Raw genomic sequence first — 26,085 nt, forward strand, 5'->3', positions numbered from 1 at the left:
GGGTAGAGCCACGGGTCATAACACATCTGAAATGTAACGTCCACTGTTCAAAGTGCCGTCAATGCGAACAAGAGGTGACCGAGATGTGTAAACCAATAGCACCCCATTCCATCACGCAGGGTGATACGCCAGTACGGCGATGACGAATACACGCTTCCAACGTGCGTTCACCGTGATGTCGCGTTGCGACCATCATGATGCTATAAACAGAACCTGGATTCATCCGAAAATATGACGTTTTGCCATTCGTGCACCCAGGTTCGTCGTTAAGTACACCATCGCAGGCGCTCCTGTCTGTGATGCAGCGTCAAGGGTAACCGCAGCCACAGTCTCCGAGCTGATAGTCCATGCTGCTGAAGACGTCGTCGAACTGTTCGTTTTGATGGTTGTTGTCTAGCAAACGTCCCCATCAGTTGACTCAGGGATCGAGACGTGGCTGCACGATATGTTACAGCCATGCGGTTAAGATACCTGTCATTTCGAATGCTAGTGATACGAGGCCGTTGGGATCCAGCACGGCGTTCCGTATTACCCTCCTGAACCCACCGATTCTATATTCTGCCAACAGTCATTGGATCTCGACCAACGCGAGCAGCGATGTCGCGCTACGATAAACCGCAATCGCGACTGGCTACAATCCGACCTTTATCGAAGTCGGAAACGTGATGGTACGCATTCTTTCTCCTTACACGAGGCATCATAACAGCCTTTCACCAGGCAACGCCGGTCAACTGCTGTTTGTGTATGAGAAATCGGTTGGAAACTTTCCTTATATCAGCACGTTGTAGGTGACGACACCGGCGCCAACCTTCTGCGAATGCTCTGAAAGCTAATCATTTGCATATCACAGAATCTTTTTCCTGTCGGTTAAATTTCGCGTCAGTAGCACGTCATCTTCGTGGTGTAGCAATTTTAATAGCCAGTAGTGTAACTTAAAATGAACATAAACAGTCTCGACCGCAAGAAACCTTAATTTTTGTGGTTACCGGTTTTGGAACATCGTCAGACGTCATTCCATGATGATAGGCGGTGGCGGTGGACACAGCAGGATTTACGACTCCCTGAAAGTCAGCTGCTCAAAGCAGCAGTTGACGTTGACTCTGGATGGTCAAAAACTGACGGAAGCAACAAACCAGAAAAATAAATGCTCCTTCCGGTCGACCCCGTTTATGCTCATTTTAGAGAACTATAATGGAAAATAGGACTACAGCTATAAAAGTCACTACAGAATTGAAAGTCGCACTCACGAACCCTGTCTGCACCAAAAGAACATGAAGGGAGCTGCATAAGCAATGAATTTCGGGTTGATCTGGAATTCCAATACCATTCATCAGTGATGCTAATGCTCATAACAGGAAAAGGTGGCGGCGAAGCCATGAGATCTGTACTATGAAGCACGAGAAAAATGGAATTTTGTCGAATGAGTCTTGTTTCACCGAGTTTCTGGTCGAGGTTATATCCCAAAAGTGAGACGTGGCGGTGATTCGTTGATGAGGTAGTCAGCCATATCGTGGTATTCCATGGGTCCAATGCTTACTACACAAGATCGCGTAGCTGCAAAGTATTAAGGGACGATTTTGGCTGATTAAGTCCTTTGCAAGGCACAGTTTTTGTTCTCCAATGGTTGTGCTGTGTTCCATCCACGACAACTGATCTCCTTATTCACACAGCCCGCATCGTCCAGGACTGGTTTTGTGAGCACGAGAATGGGTTTTACTATCTCTCTACCCACTAAAATAGCCAGATTTAAATATTATTCATCCTTTGTGCTCTAATTTGGAGCAAGGGGGCGTGATTGCCACCCACGTGCATCATCGTTGACCGAACTTGCCACTAGTTTGTGGGGAGAGTGGATTAAAATTGCCTTGAAATCCGCACAGGACCTGTATTTATCCATTCGCAGATCGCTGGGAGCTGTTTCGAATGCGAAAGGTGTTCCTACAGCGTAGTAAAGTCAGCGACAGCGTTATTGGCCTCATGCCGCGCAGCTGACAAGGAATGCTTTCACGCAGTGACTTTTTCAAGCACGTGACAATACCACAGCATCTCTCCAGACCACTCCTCACCACAATGGCAGAGAGAGACAAATAAAATTATTCCTTTAATTCTGATCACAGATTCAAATTCCATATAAAATTCCGAGTAAACTGATACCTAAAGCCGATCAGCCGGATAATTGACTAACGATTCATCAAAATTTATCGTTAAATTATTGCCATTAAATTAATTTTCCCAAGATCACACACACTACCGAGATATTGTCTACATAGAGGGCCATCGGTTGGACAAGGGCAGGATAATTCTAACGTTCTCCGTTTATTTAAGACTGAAAATGCCCAAGATGGCGAAATGTAGCTTGTGTTGTGGCCGTTATTTCAAATCGTCATTGGAGCCAAATCGCTCAAGTGGTTCGAATGGCTCTGAGCACTATGGGACTTAACTTCTTAGGTCAACAGTCCCCTAGAACTTAAAACTACTAAAACTTAACTAACCTAAGGACATCACATACATCCATGCCTGAGGCAGGATTCGAACCGGCGACCATAGCGGTCGCGCCGTACCAGACTGTAGCGCCTAGAACCGCTCGGCCACTCTGGCCGGCCCGTTGGAGCCACGTGGTAGCGGAGGCACACTTGATTCTTCCGCCTTGTGTGAATTCTCGTCAGTTTAGTTTACCCCGCCGTGCGGACGGAACTGTACCACCCTGGGTGGCCAGAACAGCAGGGACGGTTCCACCTCTCACCCCTGTTAGTTTGGCTATGAGGACTTTTTCGCGTACCGCGGAGGTGCACTCCAGCTCATCGAGTGAGCTTTTAAATAACCTAGAGAGCAGCTCTCCAGCCCCATTCCGTTGCAGTATCTAGAGGAGTCAAGATCATGAAAATCAGAAATAGTCTATCCGCAACAGCCTCACCCTCCAGCCACTGCTCTACATAGTCACCACTCCGACTTAGACATTTGTCGTAGCGTTGTACCAACTTTCCAATACTCTCGTCATAGAAGGCAGCCGCCTGTACTTCCCGCCAATTCTCTACGTTCATCTGTAGCTCGTTGTCTGTGCGAAAATGTTGTGTTCATAGCCAGTAGTTAACGTGAGCAGAAATGAAACACAGAGGGAGCCAGTTACGGGTTGTAGAACGGGTGATCAAACACTTCCTATGGAAAACGCTGCAGGAGCATTTTCATTGCCCCTGCAGATTGCGACCGAGAATTGTCACACCGTAGGAACTGCATGACAGTTCTGTAATGTGGGCTGCATAACACCAGGCGAAATCTCTCACCAGGATCTCATACTTGGCGGGAGACACTATTTTCTACGCATCTTAATGTTCACACCATGCTTTGAGAACTGAAAAGAGCAAAACGATGTAACCGACAGGCATACTAGAGACACAGTCAAACATACCGGGTGATCAAAAGGTCAGTATAAATTTGAAAACTGAATAAATCACGGAATAATGTCGATAGAGAGTTACAAATTGACACACATGCTTGGAATGGCATGGGGTTTTATTAGAACTAAAAAAATACAGAAGTTCAAAAAATGTCCGACAGATGACGCTTCATCTGATCAGAATAGCAACAATTAGCATAACAAAGTAAGACAAAGCAAAGATGATGTTCTTTACAGGAAATGCTCAATATGTCCACCATCATTCCTCAACATTAGCTGTAGTCGAGGAATAATGTTGTGAACAGCAGTGTAAAGCATGTCCGGAGATATGGTGAGGCATTGGCGTCGGATGTTGTCTTTCAGCATCCCAAGAGATGTCGGTCGATCACGATATACTTGCGACTTCAGGTAACCCCAAAGCCAATAATCGCACGGACTGAGGTCTGGGGATCTGGGACGCCAAACATGACGAAAGTGGCGGCTGAGCACACGATCATCACCAAACGACGCACGCAAAAGATCTTTCAATCGTCTAGCAAAACTTTTTTTATTGTTCTAATGAAACCCCATGTCATTTCAAGCATGTGTGTGAATTTGTACCTCTCTATCTACATTATTCCGTGGTTTATTAAATTTTCAAATTTATACTGACTTTTTGATCACCCGGTATATGAGATTTTCACAGTGGTTTCCATTTCTTGACCGATCGGAGCCTACTTTCCGAACATCCCTCGTACTAGCGGTGCAGACCGGCATGAAGCGTAGTAAGCTGCTTTGGCAGAGCACTTTTGCTGCTAGCGTGACCCGTTGTCAGTTTATCTGGTTATCGCGATAGCAGATAATTCATTTCTGTGCTGTCTCTGGGGATTTGTCGTACACTGGAGACGCCTTTCAAATGGTTCAAATGGCTCTGAGCACTATGGGACTTAACCTCTGAGGTCATGAGTCCCCAGGAGACGGGTTTGTCTGTTATATAGCGTACCTTGAACTCGTCCTCCGGCTACTATGTTCGACCAGTATTTATGAATACTTGTGACACGGCTATTTCTGAATTTAAGTATTCGTTTCTGACCATATATATTTTGCCACATTACCCCGACTTTCATTGTCTGTGGCTCGTTGCTAATGTGCTACAGTTAGTTCCATCAAAAACTCAAACGCTTCGTACTGAATTGTCAATTAGGCTGAAAGTGCACAGACAGCAACAGAGTTACGTTTCTGCACATTGGCAACGTCGCAGACCGGCTCGCCTAGATCTGCCTCACGTTTAAAGAACGAGTACACTTTTAAAATAAGGTCCCTCGCATGTCTATGAAACACTTGGCGCCTTCTAGGTGTTGCAGCTATTATGAGGTAGCACACAAAAATCAGTCAATCGTAGCTTCGCACACGTAAAAGCAACAGAACGATCAAGTATGACGGAAGTTCGCAAAGTGCTGAACGCGGAAACAGACTCCGCAGCTGTAAATCTGTGCACGGCCGGGTCAGAAGCCATAAACACTGTTTCGAACTTTGTTGTTGTTGTTATGGTCTTCAGTTCTGAGACTGGTTTGATACAGCTCTCCATGCTACTCTATCCTGTGCAAGCTTCTTCATCTCCCACTACTTACTGCAGCCTACATTCTTCTGAATCTGGTTAGTGTATTCATCTCTTGGTCTCCCTCTTCGAGTTTTACCCTCCACGCTGTCCTCCAATGCTAAGTTTGTGATCCCTTGATGCCTCAGAACATGTCCAACCAACCGATCCCTTCTTCTTGTCAAGTTGCACCACAAACTCCTCTTCTCCCCAGTTCTGTTCAATACCTCCTCGTTAGTTATGTGATCTACCCATCTAATCTTCAGCATTCTTCTGTAGCACCACATTTCGAAAACTTCTATTCTCTTCTCGTCCAAACTATTTATCCTCCATGTTTCACTTCCATACATGGCTACACTCCATACAAATACTTTCACAAACGACTTCCTGACACTTAAATCTATACTCGATGTTAACAAATTTCTCTTCTTCAGAAACGCTTTCCTTGCTATTGCCAGTCTACATTTTATATCCTCTCTACTTCGACCATCATCAGTTATTTTGCTCCCCAGAGAGCAAAACTCCTATACTACTTTAAGTGTCTCATTTCCTAATCGAATTCCCTCAGCGCCACCCGACTTAATTCGACTACATTCCATTATCCTCGTTTTGCTTTTGATGATGTTCATCTTATATCCTCCTTTCAAGACACTGTCCATTCCGTTCAACTGCTCTTCCAACTCTGACAGAATTACAATGTCATTGGCGAACGTCAAAGTTTTTATTTCTTCTCCATGGATTTTAATACATACTCCAAATTTTTCTTTTGTTTCCTTTACTGCGTGCTCAATATACAGATTGAATAACATCGGGGAGAGGCAATAACCCTGTCTCACTCCCTTCCCAACCACTGCTTCCCCTTCATGTCCCTCGACTCTTATAACTGCCATATGGTGTCTGTGGAAGTTGTAAATTGCCATTCGCTCCTTGTATTTTACCCATGCCATCTTCAGAATTTGAAAGAGAGTATTCCAGTCAACATTGTCAAAAGCTTTGTCTAAGTTTACAAATGCCAGATACAAAGGTTTGCCTTTCCTTAATCTTTTTTCTAAGATAAGTCGTAAGGTCAGTATTGCCTCACGTGTTCCTACATTTCTACGGAACCCAAACTGATATTCTCCGAGGTCGGCTTCTACCAGTTTTTCCATTCGTCTGTAAAGAATTCGCGTTAGTATTTTGCAACTGTGACTTATTAAACTGATAGTTCGGTAATTTTCGCATTTGTCAACACCTGCTTTCTTTGGGATTGGAATTATTATATTCTTCTTGAAATCTGAGGGTATTTCGCCAGACTCATACACCTTGCTCACCACATGGCAGAGTTTTGTCATGACTGGCTCTCCCAAGGCCGTTAGCAGTTCTAATGGAATGTTGTCTACTCGCGGGGCCTTGTTTCGACCCAAGGCTTTCAGTGCTGTGTCAAACTCTCCACGCAGTGTCATATTTCCCATTTCATCTTCATCTACATCCTCTTCCATTTCCATAATATTGTCCTCAAGTACATCGCCCCTGAATAGACCCTCTATATACTCCTTCCATCTTTCTGCTTTCCCTTCTTTGCTTAGAACTGGGTTTCCATCTGAGCTCTTGATATTCATGCGAGTGGTTCCCTTTTCTCCAAAGGTACGGACTTAGAGGCATGTTAACGTGTTGCTTTTGTTCTTTCCCGTATTACTGTGCATCCCGTGTAACTCTCCGGTTCTCTTACACCCTTAAGACATATTCATTTAGCAGCGGGATTACTTATACTGCGTTTCCGCCCGCAGTGGTCCACGACGGACGTGGCTCGGCTGCCGCCGCCACCAGTGCCCGCGGCACCACCGGGCCGGGAAGCGCGGCCGCCGCCCCCGCAGAAATTGCACGTGCTGTACGCCCCCGCGCCCATCGCGAATGCTCCTCCTCCACCGCCGCCCCCGCCGTCGCCGCCGCCCACGCTGCCGCCGCCCAGGTACCAGACCGCCAAGCCGCTGCCACCGGTTACACCGCCGCCCTCGCCGCCGCCGCCGCCGCCCCCGCCGCCTCCTCAGAAGCCCAAGCCGCCTGTGCGACCTCACCTCGTCTACGGACCGCCGCCAGAGTTCCAGGTCAGTCAGTGACCTTCCAAAGCAGGACTACCGAACGTCTGCGCTTTCGGGTGCGTCGTACAGCAAGCGCCGCGGTGTTCAGCCCGCCACACTACCTGTGCAATCTTTGTTATGTGTAAGATGTGTGCCAGATCATCGATACTTTCGCAAGGAACGTGCGTCCGTTTTTATTTAAAAGTTTCTTACATTCCCCCTCCCAGATGGGGGAAACGTGAGCTGTTAGTAGCCAAGTTGCCACTTTTCGCCCACCGATTTAAAAAAAATTGAATTCAGGATGATCTAATGGCTTTGAGCACTATGGGACTTAAAATTCTGAAGTCATCAGTCCCCTAAATCTTAGAACTACTTAAACCTAAGTAACCTAAGGACATCACACACATCCATGCCCGAGACAGGATTCGAACCTGCGACCGTAGCGTTCGCGCGGTTCCAGACTGAAGCGCCTAGAACCGTTCGGTCACTTCGGCCGGCCAGGATGATCATAGTCTTTCCCTGATTACTAAAATTTATTTCTAAGTAGCTATGCTAGATACAGCTATGTGATTTGTTGCAAGTGGTAGCCTATCTCACAAAGTTTATCGTAAGTACATTTCCACATGTGCTTCGTTTGTTACCCATACTCAACTTCTCTCCTTGTCTTTGCCAGCATCTCTTCCGTCACCCCGTCTATAAGTATCTCGCATTGGTACCATACAAGTTTCCACATCAGGAACAGGTGAACGTAAACAGGTGAATATGGTGGCCACGATGTTCGACCGTCTCCTGTGATCTGTCTGTCCGAAAAGGTTTCATCCAAGAGCTCGCGAATAAATAACCTCCATTGTGGTTATGCATCATCTTTGTGAACGCTACCCATGGTTGAAGCTCTTGTAACTGAACTGTCAGAGAACAAGTAGAAACGTATGCATAAGCATTTCATGAGCTATGCTACCTTTGAGACAAATCTCGTGGATGTATCTAGTATAGACTTACATGCCGAACCGGAAAACATTGTGCTTTCTTGCTTACACGATACTCTACGTACGAGGGTAATCCCAAAAGTAAGGTCTCATATTTTTTGTAAGTACATAGACCTGTTTATTTCTACAATGGTTAACATCAGTTTCCAGTTTGAACATTTAGCCATTTTTCGACATAATCACCATTTCTGTCGATGCATTTTTTAGATGCTGTGGCAGTTTTTGTATGCCCGTGTCATACCAGCTCGCCGCCATGCTGTTCAGAAAGTTATGAACCTCTTCTTTCACCTCGTCGTTGGAGCAGAATCGCTTTCCGGCCAAATGTTCTTTTAACTTAGAGAACACTTGATAGTCACTGGGTGCCAAGTCAAGACTATAGGGTGGGTGGGTGATTACGTTCCACTGAAACTCTTGCAGGAGAGCAACGGTTTGCCGAGCGATGTGTGGGCGAGCACTGTCATGGAAAATGTGTACGCCCTTGCTCAACATTCCTCTTCTCTGGTTCTGAATTACCCGTTTGAGTGTTTTCAGAGTATCACAATATCTGTCAGCGTTAATTGTGGTCCCAGTGGGCATAAAGTAGACCAACAATACCCCTTTCCGATCCCAAAACACGGTTGTTATGACTTTACTGGCAGTCTGTGTTTGTTTGAATTTCCGCGGCTTTGGCGAAGAAGGGCACCGCCACTGACGTGATTGTTGCTTCGTCTCAGGTGTAAAGAGGAATGCCCAGGTTTCGTCCCCCGTGACGACCGGGTCCAGAAACAGCATGGCAGCGAGCTGGTATGACAAGGGCATGCAAAAACTGCCACAGCGTCTACAAAAATGCATCGACAGAAATAGTGATTATGTCGAAAAATGGCTAAATGTTCAAACTGCAAACTGATGTTAACCATTGTAGAAATAAACAGGTCTCTGTACTTAAATAAAAAAATTGAAGACCTTAGTTTTGGGATTACCCCCGTACAATACTCCTCCCTCTAGGAGGCGAACATAAACTCCTTCCCTGATTACAAAAATTTATTTTCGGGGAACTACGCTAGATGTAGGTACGCAGTGTGTTCGAAATAGTAGCTTAGCTCATATAGTTCTTTATGGATCCACTTCCACGTGTTACAGTTAGCGTCAATTGAGGCCTATTGCTGTCACAAAAGCGTCTGTGCGGAAGAAAGTGCAATGTGTTTTATGATTTCATGAAGCACACGGTCGACTGTTGCAATTCAGCGACAGTTCCAAATCGTCGATAGTCAGATCCAGCACACGTGAAAAGCACCAGAAGTGAAAGGTTTAACGCTCCCACTACCAATGCATTTCAAATGGTTCAAATGGCTCAGAGCACTATGGGAGTAAACATCTATGGTCATCAGTCCCCTAGAACTAATTAAACTTAACTAACCTAAGGACAGCACACAACACCCAGCCATCACGAGGCAGAGAAAATCCCTGACCCCGCCGGGAATCGAACCGGGGAACTCGGACGTGGGAAGTGAGAACGCTACCGCACGACCACGAGATGCGGAGAATGCATTTCCAATAACGCATAGTACCCAGGGCAGGAGTACTTCGTGCCCACCCTGTACAATTAAAGAAAACATATTTCGCTAATTGTTGCTGACTCATACTAATAACACACTTTATAAAGAACTGCTGTTGTTTAATTAGGCACAAGAACCTAACATTATCTTTTAGTACACTTAGCAATACCAATGGATTTTCAATGCCGTATACAACCAATGCTGAATCAGGAGCAAGGCGGGGGGTCTTTATGCTCATCACAAAAAGTTTTTTTAAAAATACAAATTTCGTTTATTGTAGTGGTCTTTCATTCACGACATAACAGAATTTTCTCATTAGGAGAGTACTGAAGGATGATCTGTTTTAACTGTTAAAAACCATTCAGAAGCCAATATAGCACAAAATATTTTTAATTCAAAACAACTGAGTCCTGTCTGTTTCAGGTCTTAAACATCCTATTGTAGTACCTTATAAGCCATTTGAAGTCGTTTCACACTGTTTAGTATGTGTCCAGCATATATTGTATACCGTATTTGTATCATATAACAAGCATCTCACTAGGGGTAAGATAGATACTGGCTACAGGAAAATTAAAGAGACCTTTGGGGAAAAGGGAACCACTTGTATGAATATCAAGAGCTCAGATGGAAACCCAGTTCTAAGCAAAGAAGGGAAAGCAGAAAGGTGGAAGGAGTATATAGGGGGTCTATAGAAGGGCGATGTACTTGAGGACAGTATTATGGAAATGGAAGAGGATGTAAATGAAGATGAAATGGGAAATGTGAGACTGCGTGGAGAGTTTGACACAGCACTGAAAGCCTTGGGTCGAAACAAGGCCCTGCGAGTAGAAAACATTCCATTAAAAATTCTGATAGCCTTGGGAGAGGCAGTCCTGACAAAACTCTACCATCTGGTGAGCAAGATGTATGAGACAGGCGAAATACTCTCAGACTTCAAGAAGAATATAATAATTCCAATCCCAAAGAAAGCAGGGGTTGACAGATATGAAAATTACCGAACTATCAGTTTAATAAGTCACAGCTGCAAAATACTAACGCGAATTCTGTACAGACGAATGGAAAAATCAGTAGAAGCCGACCTCGGGCAAGATCAGTTTGGATTCCGTGGAAATATTGGAACACGTGAGGCGCTACTGACCTTACGACTTATCGTAGAAGAAGGGTTAAGGAATGAAGAGTCGAGGGGCATGAAAGGGAAGCAGTGATTGGGAAGGGAGTGAAACAGGGTTGTAGCCTCTCCCCGATGTTATTCAGTCTGTATATTGAGCAAGCAGTAAAGGAACCAAAAGAAAAATTCGGAGTAGGCACTAAAATCCATCGAGAAGAAATAAAAACTTTCAGGTTCCCCGATGATATTGTATTTCTATCAGAGACAGCAAAGGACTTGGAAGAACAGTTGAACGGAATGGACAGTGTCCTTAAAGGAGGATATAAGATGAACATCAACAAAAGCAAAACGAGGATAATGTAATGTGGTCAGTCAACTCGGGCGATGCTGAGGGAATTAGATTAGGCAATGAGACACTTAAAGTAGGAAAGGAGTTTTGCTATTTCGGGAGCAAAATAACTGATGATGGTCGAAATAGAGAGGATATAAAATGTAGAGTGGCAGTGGCAACGAAAGAGTTTCTGAAGAAGAGTAATTTGTTAATATTTAAGTGTCAGGAGGTCGTTTCTAAAAGTATTTGCGTGGAGTTTAGCCTTGTGTGGAAGTGAAACATGGACGATAAATAGTTTGGCCAAGAGGAGAATAGAAACTTTCGAAATGTGGTGCTACAGAAGAATGCTGAAGATTAGATGGGTAGATACATAACTAATGAGGAGATATTGAATAGAATTGGGGAGAAGATGAGTTTGTGGCACAATTTGACCAGAAGAAGGGGCCGGTTGGTAGGACATGTTCGGAGGCATCAAGGGAACACCAATTTAGTATTTGAGGGCAGCGTAGAGGGTAAAAATCGTAGAGGTAGACCAAGAGATGAATACACTAAACAGATTCAGAAAGATGTAGATTGCAGTAGGTACTGGGAGATGAAGAAGCTTGCACAAGATAGAGTAACATGGAGAGCTGCATGAAACCAGTCTCAGGACTGAAGACCACAACAACAACAACAACAAGGTTCGCAGTAGAGCTTCTGTAAAGTTTGGAAGGTAGGAGGCGAGGTATTGGCAGAAGTAAAGCTGTGAGGGCAGGGTGTGAGTCGTGCTTGGGTACCTCAGTTGGCTAGCCGACACAGTAGCACAGCGTGTTCGGTCAGAGGGTTAGCTGCCCTCTGTAATATATATATAAAAAAAAAAAAAAAAAACTGAATGAATGGATCAATAACAAACTTCATTGGGCGTCAGGGGACGTCCGCCACGAACAATTGCAACGAACTATAACGAACAAAATGAGATTTAAAAAGAAAATTGGAAAGCACTTGCCCGCGAAAGACAATGGTCCCGAGTTCGAGTCTGGGTCTGGCACACTCCGCTGCAGAGTGAAAATCTCATTCTGGGAACAACAACAAGCATAGTGGGCAATACGTGTATGGACGTGGCCTTTTGGACAAGGTGCTGTGTGTTTTCAAACATTTTAACGATGACAAGCGTTAGTAGCGTGCTGAGTTTTATCCACTTGTCATCTTGTGCGTGAGGTTCAGAGTAAAATGGACATGTTCTAATACAAGAAGATTTAAGACCTGAATGTGACAGAAAAGACTGTTGAAACCTGTTGTTCCGATTAAAAGAAATATTGCGTTCTTGTTTTGTTTCCAAAATATAATTTTTAAAGAGATATTGATGTGTAAGTAGCGTCCTAAACCTGAAAATATCGAACATGACATTCATTTTGAAAAGTCGCATCTGCTACTAAGGCCCGAATTTTTGGGTTGAGTTCAACTGAAAAATTTTAAACATTTGCGGAATCAAGTACATGTCTTCATTAATAACAATTTTTTTTCAAAATTTAGGATTTAAAGCACCTGACTATGTAATAATACTTTAAAATGGTGGGCATAAAGTACCCCTCCCCCCCCCTTCTCCGCTACTCCATTGGTATTCCTAGGGTTAAACAGATTGGCAGTGTTGGTAACTAAGGCAAGCAGCGGTAGACCTGGAGTGAATGGCTACACTGCTGATACCTTGCAAACAGCATTTCGATGCAGCTCGCGGATATCGACAGGCTGGCCTCAGAGCGCTGCGGTGAAGGCTTTACGCAAACAGCCTCATTTCCATGCGTATAAAGTGTTACACCAGCAAGATTTGAAGACAGACGATAGGCCCAGACGTCCTACCTTTGCTGGGAACAAGCTGGAACGAATCGATACAGTGACTTGTTTAATAAAGTTTGTTTTTCTGATGAGGAAACTTTTCTTATCTCTAGGAAAGTAAACAAGCATAGTGCACTGATCTGGGAGTCGGAGAACCCACATCTGTGGTAGCAGATAAGGGACAGCACGAAAGTGAACTTGTGGTTTGGCTTAATGGACAACACAATTACTGGGCAGTTCTCTTGCACTAAGTCTACCATTATCGCAGTGGTTTACCTGTGTACGCTGTAACTTTACACTGTAGTTATGATAACTGCAACTGTCGGTAATGGTTCAGGTGGATGCTCTACCACTACACTGGGGGGTATTTGTTTCTCCAGGTCTTGATTGAAACCTTTCAGAATAGGTGGATCACCACGGCCACTACCTCTATTTAGTGGAATTTCGTGAAGGATAAAACGTTTAGGTCGCTATTGTCATATGAATAAACTCGTACAGCACAAAGAAAGTATCCTGCAGAGTTGGTGCCGGCAAGGCATGGAGAGAAAGTGAGGATCACGTAGGCGTTCCAAGGGCAACGAACTGAACACCTGTGGAAATGTGTCCATAAAAAATGCTGTGTTTTAAGCTACCATTTGCAATACACCGCAAAGCTGTCTCTAGTGTAGCTGGTTAGAAATATATTTTTGCTATCGGTGAAAGTTTATGCTCACTCTGCACAACTTACTGAGTTAAAATCCAGATGATGGTTTTTGTGAAAATATGATGATGATGTGATGGACATTAAAAACATAGTGTGATCGATGTCATGGTGGCTTCCGGTAACTGTGGGGGCGTGGGGGAGAGGGGATGTTCGGGGGTTGAAGAGTGAGGTATTTCTTTGTGCGGAGGAGCTCATAAAGTGGAAGCAGGTGTGAAGATAGGAATGGGGTGCCGGTTGGGCAAGGGACATGTGTGTTGGAGTACTTATTTGAGGTGGAATGGACAGAGCAGGTTGTGCTTGGACGGAGAGTTAGATCTCGGGAATAAGCTCACAATCTGGGAGTTGATGGCGACTGAAATTCTTTTGGGAGAAGATAGGGAGTGCATGGGAATTAAAGGAAGGTGGGGTGTGTTGATGAATACGTGGCAGCTGGAATGTTCCATTGATGAAACAAGTGCAAGAGTAGCGCAGATAGGAAACACTAGAATTCCTGCGTGAGTAAACAGATTACCTGGTCCAACGAACGATTCCTTGATATCTCAAAATGTTTCCTATTAAGCAATCTCTTGGTTTAGTCGATCCATTATTTTTGTCTCCCCAGTTCGTGTCAGAACCACATCATCAGTCACGTGATCATCAGCGTTGTTCTTATAGTACCACATATCATAAGATTCCAGAACTGTTTATCAACCACGTTTCACTTCCATACAAGTCTACACTCAAGACAGATACCTTCAGAAAAGAATTGTGTTTTCCTGGCGTATTCAGGTTGGAGATAAGCGATCTACGAATGTTAAGTTATGGATTCTTATAAATAATCCTTTATTAGCCAAGATCGCAAAAATTATTTATAATCATAGGTAACTAGTTTTGGTTCGACATCTGAAGAATGTTAGCTATTTAGCCTAAACTAGTTTTCAGTTATTACAAATAATTTTTGAGATCTTGACTAAGAAAGGATTTCCAGTGACTGTTTTAGCCAAAACTAGTTTTCAACTATTATAAATAATGTTTGCGATCTTGACTAATAAAGGACTCAGGTTACCCTCCATTCAGAGGCCGTTGCACGCAGCGACCGTTATTTTTGATTTGTAAATAATAGAGTTCAGCTAACAGTCGCCCTTTGGAATTTTTATTGGCAGATCTAAATTTCCACTAGAATCTAGCCATTCTCAATGCACTATCATTTTTGGTCACTGAATTCAATGAAGTGTGGACAAAGCCCGACCGACAGGCATTACATGAATTGACCAAAAATGATAGTACATTGAGAATGGCTAGTTTCTAGCGGAAATTTAGATTTGCCAATAAAAATTCCAAAGGACGACTGATAGCTGAAATCTGTTATTTACAAATAATAAAGGGCTATTTATAAGAACAGAATAACATTTCATTACATTTGTATTTACTGTTAACCGCATAACCGCTATCAATATAAGAATGATACATATTAAACATTTAAAAACATTTCGGCTGAAGATAAAAGCAAACCATGGCAACTCCATATGATTCCCACCAGTGGTTTATCCTCATTATCCGTGTACAGCATTTCCTTATTTTTCTCTATTACTGTCGGAAGAGATCACGCATGTGGAATATAGTAGTCTCTTCAAACGGCTTACTCTAACAGAAGTTCAACAACCACAACGTTATTCATTAAAATGTTTAAAGTCAAGATTTACAAACTTTCGCAAACCGTAGCATTCTTTCAGTCTTTGACTAGACTGAACTGCGGAGACACGATTTACCTCTGTCTCACTATATTTTTATTTACAGCATCACTTACAATCAACGTCATCGAACTTCTATAGTATACGAGGTGTGTCAGGAAAGTTAAGTACCGCTTCGCTCTACCTCCACCGCAGCGCTGGTGTCACAGTTTCGCACATTCGCACACATCTCTCTGGTTCGCTGTCTTTCTACTGACGCTATAACAACTGGATAGTATTTTGTATTCCTTAGTTAGTGATCGTTCAAAATGTTTCAATGTATGAGCAACCGATCGTGAAATGCGTTCTGTAAAATGATTTTTGAATGCAAAATATGTTAAGCCAGCTGAAATTGATTGTCAACTTGTAGAGATTCATTGTGAGAATTTAATGATTGATGGAATGGCGAGAAAGTGACGAATCAGTTCAACAATCGACGAAATAACGTTCACGAGGAAGCAGGGAGTGGGCACCTTTCTGTTGTCAGTGACAATTTGCTTAAGACAGTCACAGTGCTTGCAGAATACTGTGGCCGGTGGATGTGGAGACTTGGGGAAAGAGGTAGTGGTGGGGGCTGAGGACAGGCGCTGTAGGGGAAATACCGAGTGCTGGAGGGGTAGTGCCATCCTAAACTGAAGCCTAAACTCACATTTTTTGTAAACATTAAGCGGAGCCGCTTCTCACCAAAACTTGCACAGTGACCATTCAAATGTATCTGTCACCTCTTCATTGCTTACTATCTAAAAAGAAAAATGCAGCTATTTATTTTTCCTGGTTTGTCAACTTTCAGAGAAGTGTCACGTGTGTGGAATTTTGAGTAAGACCTACACGTTTCCCTAGTTCCCATGTTAAAATTTGCTTCTTTTGCGAAAACTCATCGGAGTTTACAAAGTCTCACCTCAATAACATGTTGTGCAGATGTAACTGCGAGAGAATTCTGAAACAGTGGTTTATTAATTTTATTAAGGAACTGACGAAAAGTATGCTCAGCATCTTATGAAAAAGCACAGCCTCAATATATAAAAATATTGTAATGACTTCACTTATGTTGTTCCAGAAACCACATCATATCTCGTTTCACCAGCTATCGATGGTCATTAAAAATTACATTCTTTCATCGAAAAAGTCTGCAGTTAGTGTAATAAAACAGTAGATAATGAAGTTTTTTATCATAACCATTCGGCGAAATACTCTCTCTGTGTGCTACCATTTACCAAAATCTTATTTCGATGTCTCAAACCGTTTACGAAATACGAGGAATGTTGTGGATATTTCACTCTGGCTTTACCGCTAGCGCGGTGCGATCGCAAGTGAGTACACTGCTTCATATCAGTTTTCTCGAGATTGGTGACCGGTAGAGACCTGCACCCAAGTCGAAAGAGAACTTCAATACCTTAGCTAAATTTCGTAGTCAGGCAAAATCATAGCTACTCCTATTTTCATTGCAAACTTTTTCGAATTTTGCTCAGTGCCTCACTTCCACTTAGGCAACGGCCTTGCCGTAGTCGATACACCGGTTCGCGTCAGATCACCGAAGTTAAGCGCTGTCGGGCGTGGCCGGCACTTGGATGGGTGACCATCCGGCCGCCATGCGCTGTTGCCATTTTTCATGGTGCAATCAGGCTCGTGATGCCAACTGGGGAGCTACTCGACCGAATAGTAGCGGCTCCGATCAAAGAAAACCATCATAACGACCGGGAGAGCGGTGTGCTGACCACACGTCCCTCCTATCCGCATCCTCAACTGAGCATGTCACGGCGGTCTGATGGTGCCGATGGGCCACTTGTAGCCTGAAGACGGAATGCTTTCACTTCCACTTAAATATCACAATAACTATGACCATTAACGCAATGATGGGCACACCTTATGAAACTGACATGTAAAGCAAAAATGAAATTTTTTACCGAATAGTTTCTGCAAGATCGTTTGAGAAAGAGTGCAGGGCGTGTGTATCGATTCTGTCATTGTTGACCACCCGAAAGGTGGCAAACACTTGTCGCCCTCTCCTGCTAAACAAACGAATGAGCTCTACTAGCGCTCGGGACGAAAACTGGTCACTGTACATCGGCCACAGAAGGTTCACAAGAAGAATGCTTTGTGATCAGTTTCCAAAAATTTCAAACGTCGTTTTGCATGAGATTGTCACAAATCGCTTAAATTTCCGCAAACTGGGTTCCCTCTGGGTTCCGAAAATACTTACAGATGTCCACAAAACGAAGCGATTAGCCAGTTCTTTGGCGTTTGTTACCCAATACAGTGATGCGGAAGAGGAATTCTTAGACAGAATTGTGACTAGTGATGACACTTTGGTTTTTCATGTCACTCCTGAATCAAAACAACAGTCCATGGAGTGGAGGCACTCACGGGCCCCCAAAAACAGAGGTTCAAGACAACGTTATCAGCACAAAACATCGTGCGCACCGTGTTCTGCGAAAGACAGGGCATGCTTGGTAAGTTCCTTCCCAGAGGTGAAGCCGTCAGTGTTCTATGATACTGTGAAATGTTAATAAAAGTCACGGCGTAGTGTTGCTTCACGACAACGTCTATCGCCATTCTGCTAGTTTCACTCAAAACAGTGTTTAACAATTCAGTTGAGAGCAGTACTGCCCCAATCTCGCACATTCTGCCTACCATTTGTTACTGAATTTGAAGCTGTGACAGCGATGACGACCCAAAAACCGGTATTCAGCAGTGGCTGTCTTCACTGGTGACGTCATTCCATGAAGACGGCGTTGAAAAGTTGGTTTCTCGCTGTGCAAAATGTCTGAAAAGTAGAGGAAGCTATGTATAAAGATAGTTTAAGAAATGCTCTTCCACGTAAAACTAAATTTCGATTTGAAAACATGCCTTTATGAGGCATTTATGCCTAGTACATTTCATTCTCGGTCTTCCCCAGCAACTTTCGTCCTCTGGAGCTCCCTCTAGTACCACCTAGCTGTTATCTGGAGTCCACTCATCTTGTCCGTTCTTATACTGTTTTCTCCATATTTCTTTCCATTCTGTTTCTGCAGAGAATTGTTTTCCTTATCATCTACATCAATTTCAACATGAAAGGTAGTCGATTTTCTTCACTTCTTCTGTTTTGAGGTCACCAGTTTTTCAACAACTTTATCTAAGTCTCTCACCACTGAACTCTGAATTTTTATCCAACTTCAGAAACTTTATGTATATTTTTGGATAGGGTCCGCCTTTAGCAAAACACTCTTTGTTTTTTAACCCAAACATGTTTCACTGCAGTTGCAGCATCTTCAGTGGGCTTTTATTTTCCATCTGGTTAAAGATAAAGAGTGTTCTTTGCTTTTTATCACATGGTGCCGTTTTTTGTGATGTGTTGCGTTTCTACAAAAAAACCACACCATGTGGTAATAAGCAAAGAACACTCTTTATCTTTAACAGATCGAAAATAAAAGCCCACTGAAGATGCTGCAACTGCAGTGAAACGTGTTTTGATTAAAAAACAAAAAATGTGTTTTGCTGAAGGCGGACCCTATTCAAAAACATACATATTGTTAAAGCAAACACGGAAGAAAATAACTTCAACCCCAAGATGATTATTCAGAAACTTTGGTTTATTTATGCAATTACTCCTTTGTGATACAGGTTAGGCAGTAGAGGAAAAGTACTGCATCCCTGCCTCACACCCTTTTCACTGTGGCCACTTTTCTCATCGTCTTATCAATCGATGTGGCGCAGTGGTAAGCCACTGGACTTGCTTTCAGGATAACACAGGTTCAAATCCTCATGTGATGATATTTTAGACTTTTTATTCCCTGGTTTACCCAGTATGAAACACTTGTTATGCTGCAGCACAACATAACTTTTACAAAACATACAACTCATATTTCCTAACTCTAAGATAGAACAAACACAGTGATGTATCAGGAACACAAGTTGGACACCTTCTACTGCATGCAGCAGTAGCAACACTCTGGTTACAACAAATAAGAGGACTCGCCCGAGTGACTCATTATTATGGCGAGCAAAAAGTAATTTTTGTTTACTGTTGTACTACATTTGAAACTAACACAGGTATGTGACAATATTTCTCAGCACAGTCACCAGGTTGCTCTAAATAATGGTCAGAACATTTTACCAGTCCTTAGTCCTCAGTGACAGAAATCTGCTCTTCGTCAAAGTGATTTGAGAACCTCTGTATCAAAGTCTTCACTGTTGTAAAATCTCTTGTCTCCATAATCTACTTCATCAACAGCCTTGGTGTTGTCATCTGTGGTCGATGTCGGTAGTCTTCTTTCGCGATCAGCATCGCCCACATTTGTGATGGGTTGATCAAGTCTGTTTGGCCTTAGTCAGATTACTGGCGCCATTTCATCACTGCAGGGCGAGACATTACATTTGAGTCATACACTGTCAGAATTTCACAGAGAATCTGTATGTAATTAAACGTTTTGCATTCAAGAATCATACAGTTCTGAGTACCTCAGCTTTAGTACATAATAAGCCGCTACACCATTTCATTCTTATACTATAATGCACCTGCAATTCGTGCCATAGGAGAACATGTGAAATGGTCTTAGCATGGGACAACACGTGTATCTGACTTCTCAGAATCCATTCGTACCATTACTGGTGTCACGCCGGCCGTGGTGGCCGGCGGTTTTAGGCGCTCCAGTCTGGAACCGCGCGACCGCTACGGTCGCAGGTTCGAATCCTGCCTCGGGCATGGATGTGTGTGATGTCGTTAGGTTAGTTAGGTTTAAGTAGTTTTAAGTTCTAGGGGCTGATGACCTCAGCTGTTAAGTCCCTTAGTGCTCAGCGCCATTTGAACCATTTGAACTGGTGTCACAGGCATTAATTGATGGACAAGCCAGTTCTACCCCATATTGCTGGTTGCATAGATGCATGCGTAAACTTGATTTATTTATGACCGTAACCTAATGCTATGCTAAATTGGGATCATAAATCAATTCGCATAACAGTAGGTTAAGGTCATAAATCAATCAGTCAAGTCTGACCCTGAATGTATGCCACCCACAGTGTGGGGTAGAACAGGCTTTGCCCTACAATTGACATTCACTTATTTTTCCAACTCAACCTTTGTGCCTTTGTGTACATTAATGATCTCTTACTAGTTACACTGCCAGAAGCAGAGTTCGTTTTGTTTGCACGTGACACAAGTATTGCAATAAATAGTATGTCGAGTGTAGTTCTAGAAAGATCTGCTAATGATGCTTTCATGGATATTAATAAATGGTTTAAAGCCAACTCACTGACATTAAACTTCGAAAAGGCTCACTATACTCAATTCAGAACCTGTAAGAGGTTTCCACCCAGTTTACGCATAAAGTATGAAGTAGAGCAGATAGAAGAGGTTGACAGTCTTAAATTCCTGGGATTACAACTTGATAATAAATTCCGTTGGGAGGAGCACACCACAGAACTGCAGAAACGCCTTAACAAATCTGTATTTGAAGTTCGAGTGTTAGCAGACATAGGCGACATAAAAATGAAAAAGCTTACATACTTTGCCTACTTTTATTCCAAGTCATATGGTATAATATTTTGGTGCAACTCTTCATGTCAAACAAAAGTTTTCAAAGTCCAAAAGCGTGTAATACGTATTATTTGTGGAGTAAATTCACGGACATCCTGTAGAAGCCTCTTCAAAGAACTGGGCATACTAACTACTGCCTCTCAGTATATTTACTCCTTAATGAAATTTGTCCTAAATAATATATCTCTTTTTCCAACAAACAGCTCAATTCATACATACAATACCAGGAACAAAAATGGTCTGCACAAGGACTTGAAAGCACTTACTTTAGTTCAAAAAGGGGTCCACTACTCAGGAACACTCATCTTCAATAATTTGCCAGCAATCATAAAAAATTTAGTTACAAATAAAGGTCAGTGTAAAAGGAGCCTGAAAGACTTACTAGTGGCAAACTCCTTCCACTAAACTGATGAATTTTTTAATAGAAACAAATGATGTATTGTATATATTCAGTCTGTTAGTATTGTTATTTCAGCTTTAAAAAATGACATGTTCCACACCTGCGAGGATCTCCTCAGCACGGATCTATGGAACGAAAAATAATCTAATTTAATCTTTGAGTTACATTTTTAAGTACATGATATTTAGTTAGAAACAGTGAAAACAGGATGCACGTAGGAGCTAGTTCAAGACAGTAATGAGACAATCCGTCACTGCACACTGATTTTTAGAAATGAAGTGTCGAACTTGACCATAGAACGCTTCGTTAATTTTGTCAATGAACATGTAAGCTAAGTCAGTCACCTGGAGAACACTTGCTCCACAAAAGTACTGCTTGATAAAACCATGTTGATTGTGGCGGTTCTGTGCTATGAAGGAGTCCTGAAGTTGGACGGTTGTGTCCGATGCTTGTGTCGAGTTTGCATGAGGCTGTTTAACTCAAGTCGCCTCGCTCCAGAACAGACTACAGCGCTGTGTGTGTGTGTGTGTGTGTTGGTGTCCACAGACGGAGAAACCCAGCCTGCCGCCTCCGCCGCCTCCACCGCCCCCGCAGCTGCCAGTGCGGCCATATGATTCTGCAGAACAGACAGCTATACCAGAGCCACCACACCGGTTCTCGCTGCCGGCGTCAGATCACCACAAGAAGAGGCACTTCGTCAAGAGGGACACCGACAACGCCATCACCTCCTTCCTCTACCGGTAATAATGGCTAATGTAATAATTCAGGGCTACTGTAACTCACCTGGATATCCATGAGTGCCACATTGCCTGGGATGAAGAGGAGAGCCGGTACTGGATCGAATCTGCCCAGAGCACAGTCGACCAACTCGCTTCAAAACCTGGACAGAATAGAAGAAATGATGCGCACTCTAACTTTAGTCCACTGACCTCTTGTGTAGTTAGCACTGGTGCATACTTGGCCAGTGTGCGATGCCATTACAGTCTCAAGTCGATATGATACGCACCATAGCAGCTGACTAGAAACAGTGAATCATGCAACGACACATTTTTCAGGAACTGTTAGTTTGCCCTGTTTCATATACGAGGGTTGTCCAGAAAGTAAGTTGCGATCGGTCGCGAAATGGAAACCACTGGGAAAATCCGGTAAAGCTCTGCACAGGCGTGTTGGGCAGTGTCTCTAGTATGCCCGTAGATCGTGTCGCGTCCCTCTTTTCAGTTCTGAGTGAACAGTGAGCACGTAAAGATGCGTAGGGAATAGCTTTCCCCGCCAAGTATGAGGGCCTGGTTAGAGATTTCGCCTGTGTCATGCAACCCACATAACACAACTGTCGAGCAGTTCCTTCTTCAATGCTCTAAAACCCAATCCCTCACAAAACTCAAATGAGTGCATTCCATCTGAACTCGAGGCAGGCAAAGTACAGGCTCAATGTTACCTGGGATGGGACATTACTAGAACACACAGATACTCCCACCTACCTTGGCGTCGTGCTGGACAGAACATTGACATACAAATATCATTGCGAAAAAAGACGCAAAAAAGTAGAAGCACGAAATTCCCTAATAAGAAAGCTGTCCAATAGCAAATGGGGTGCCAAACCCACGGTGGTCAGAACTTCAGCCCAAGCTTTGTGCTTCTCAACTGCCGATATGCCTGCCCGGTATGATGCAGATCCTGCCACGCAAAAAAGGTTGATATTAGCTTGAATGAAACAAGCAGGATAGTGACAGGCTGCATGAAACCGACCCCCATAGAAAATCTTCACAGGTCCGAAGGTTTCACAAACCCTGACTCACGTAGGAAAGCCCATGAACACACGGAGAAGCTAAAACAAACCTTTGATGCCCGTCACTCAATATTTGGCCGAGAGTGTGGCCCCAGCAGACTCAAATCCAGACGCCGTTTCCTAAGTTGCGCCTTAGATGAGCCGCCCATATACTATCCACTAAGAGAGGACCCACCAAGCGGCGTTTCTGGTGATTGGAAAACCTGGAGAATGCTTAACCGCATCAGAACTGGGGTGGCTCCTGTGAAATATAATCTAATCAAATGGGGTTTGTTGGACGAAAATGACGAGAAATGAGACTGCGGCGCTCGACAGAACATGGAACATCTCCTAGAACGCCCTGCCTGCCCCCACAGATGCACCCTCGACGATCTTGGCTGGCTGAAGAAGAAGCATTGGACATTGCCCTATACTGGGCAAACAAATTGTAGTTTCCGGACACGAAAAAGTAAAGTAAGTCTTCAAGCCGATTTTCGGCCTCACAGTGCAGGAGCAATGAAGACGCTCCTGCAGCGTTTCCGGTGAGAAGTGTTTGATCACCCACAATATAGTCCGTAATTGGCTCCCCGTGAGTCTCATCTCTGCTCACAAGAACCGCTGGCTATGAAGACAAAATGTTTCCACAGACAACGAGCTGCAGACCAGTGCAGAAAACTGGCCGAAAGCACAGGCGGCTGCTTTTTATGACGAGGATATTGGAAAGTTGATACAACACTACGACAAAGCTCGAAGTTGGAGCGGCAAGTATGTAGTGAAGTATATGTAAGGTGTAGCTAACTATTGCAAATAAAAAGTTTCTGGTTTTCACTGTCGTTTTCATTTCGCGACCGATCGAAACTTACTTTCTGGACAACCCTCGTATTAACAGCTATCCTGTCTAGTTTTGAAGATAAAATAAGATGGGAGACACTCCAAAAGCTATGTTTATGGCACTTTTAACTGGTGTAGTGACGTGTATAGACCGAAAACTAAACTGCTACCAACATAATATGAAATCTTTGGCTACAAAATTTCCTCTGCGTGGCTCCACTTTTGTAAATAGCGCTCCTACTACCTTAATACAATATTTAACGAGTTCAAATGTATCTGTGTGCGGATATTTGCACGTTTTTGTTGGACAGTGCCACACCGTAAAAATCGGTCTCCCATTATTGCAATTATCTCATGAACTATTATCTGTAGAATTCTTGGGGAGGTATTCGGAATTTTGAACACAACTTTTCCACATATTGGCATTTAATTTTTTTACAAGTTCAAAATTATTCTTTTTTCACAAATCGACATTGAATTTTTTTTACAAGTTCAAAATTCCCTCTAGTTATACTTTTTTTCCAAAATGCTGCAAAACTATTCAGATTTTGTACGGATAGCTTCTGAACTAAAACATGTATATTAAGAGCTGTGAAAGAAATTATATTTCTCGAAAGTCGGATGCCAGCTGCTCTGGTCTCACGATATTCTGCAACAATACCCGATGTTGACATCAGTCTACATAATTCTGATGCGCAGATATTCCATAATCGAAGCTGCTCCAATGCCAATTGGTCAGCTATCTGAAGATGAGCAAGAAAATCGGAGTAAGGATAGCCTGCGTTATCGAGAAGATTTTGCATACAAATAGTCCCTTTCAGATTCATTTAGTTTCAGAGTCCAGAAAATTAGAATTGAAGAAGATAAACAGACGCCATCTAAAGGGAAAAGATCACCTTTTTGAACCATCTCCCTGTCGACAACCAGACAACACTTCTGAAAACATTACTGGCGCAAGCAACGAATTATGACTATGATGTAGATTGAAAAATATAAAATATCGAATACAACATTTCGATACTGCAATTTAGACTCCAAATTCGTTGTCAGCGACCTCATAAAACATTATACTCGAAGTTTTATTCGAATCCACTACATTTATAATTTTTGGTCTGCCAAATTGGATCCCCCATTTTGAATTTTGTAATTCCGACGTTGGATTCCTAATCAGTGGCCAAAGAATCTACAAAGAACACAGTTTTGTAGGATTTTATATCCATTTTTCTATTCTGTCCAGATTTTGAAGATAATTGGCTGATTGTGCGGTGGATTAATCACGATGTTCGGTGTAGCTGTCATCCTGGATGTTATTAGCGGGTTTTCCACAGACCGTTAGGTGAATGCCGGTCTGGTGTCCCGGAATTAGTAATGTGGAAAAAGCGCTTCTATGCCCTTTCAGTGTTGACCGATATTTTAACTTCTCGGTGTCAGCATGTCATCCACACTACGACTAGAATTCTGAAGTGACATACTGTGCTGAACTGAGTAGGAATACAGGAATACCCTCTTCACTAGAATTTTATGTAAATCTTCTGATCAGCAATTCTTCCTACTTCTTTTCTTCTTGTGCTTCGCCACTGCCATTGCTGAAACGTCTGGAGTCCTGCCTATAAAAGGTGGTTGTCATATTTCACTTGATCTATTATAAACTTGGAATTCTCGCGCTTTGAATTGGCTCACTATACACCAAAAATCTGATCTCTCACAGTTCCTTGCTATTATGTTGATGTTATTCTGGAGCTCCTTTTCCACTTCTTCCACTGCATCGACGTGACAAAAGCCACGGGATATCGATATGCACATATACAGATGGCGGTAGCATCGTGCACACACGCTATAAAAGGACAATGCGCAGATGGAACTGTCATTTGTAATCATGTAAAAGGAGTTTCCTACGTGATCATGGCCGCAGGACGGAAATTAACAGACTTCGAACGCGGAGTGGTAGTTAGAGCTAGACACACGGGATATTCCGTTTTGAACATCGTTAGGTAATTCAGTATTCCGAAATCCACAATGTCAAGAGTGTGCCGAGACTATCCATTTCAGACATTACCTCTCACTGCACGGACAAAGACCGAAAGTAGCGGTGTTTGGTTTGTTTGGTCAGACAGTCACCGCTGACAGGGAAGCAACACTACGTCAAATAACATTAGAAATCAGTGGCGAACATATCCGTTAGCACAGTACTGCGAAATTTGTCGTTAATGGGCTACGGCAGCAGACGACCAACGCAAGTGGCTTTGCTTAACAGCACGCCATGGCCTGCAGCAGCTCTCCTAGTTCGTGACCATATCGGTGGGACCATAGATGACTGTAAAAACCGTGGTCTGCTCAGATAAATCCCAATTTCAGCTGGTAAGAGC

At 43.2% G+C, this 26,085-nt stretch overlaps 1 protein-coding gene across 1 annotated transcript in view; it reads left to right on the plus strand.

Annotated features, from left to right (window-relative positions):
* Positions 1–26,085, plus strand: part of LOC126285243 (uncharacterized) — a 163,858-nt gene that overhangs the window by 128,071 nt on the left and 9,702 nt on the right. Inside the window, exons 4-5 of the mRNA XM_049984540.1 lie at positions 6,737–7,054; positions 21,670–21,863. Of these exons, the coding sequence (XP_049840497.1) occupies positions 6,737–7,054; positions 21,670–21,863 (512 nt within the window). The remainder of the gene's footprint in view (positions 1–6,736; positions 7,055–21,669; positions 21,864–26,085) is intronic.

Source organism: Schistocerca gregaria, chromosome 8, assembly GCF_023897955.1.
Source record: "Schistocerca gregaria isolate iqSchGreg1 chromosome 8, iqSchGreg1.2, whole genome shotgun sequence".
In the NCBI taxonomy this organism is placed as follows: Eukaryota; Metazoa; Arthropoda; class Insecta; order Orthoptera; family Acrididae; genus Schistocerca; species Schistocerca gregaria.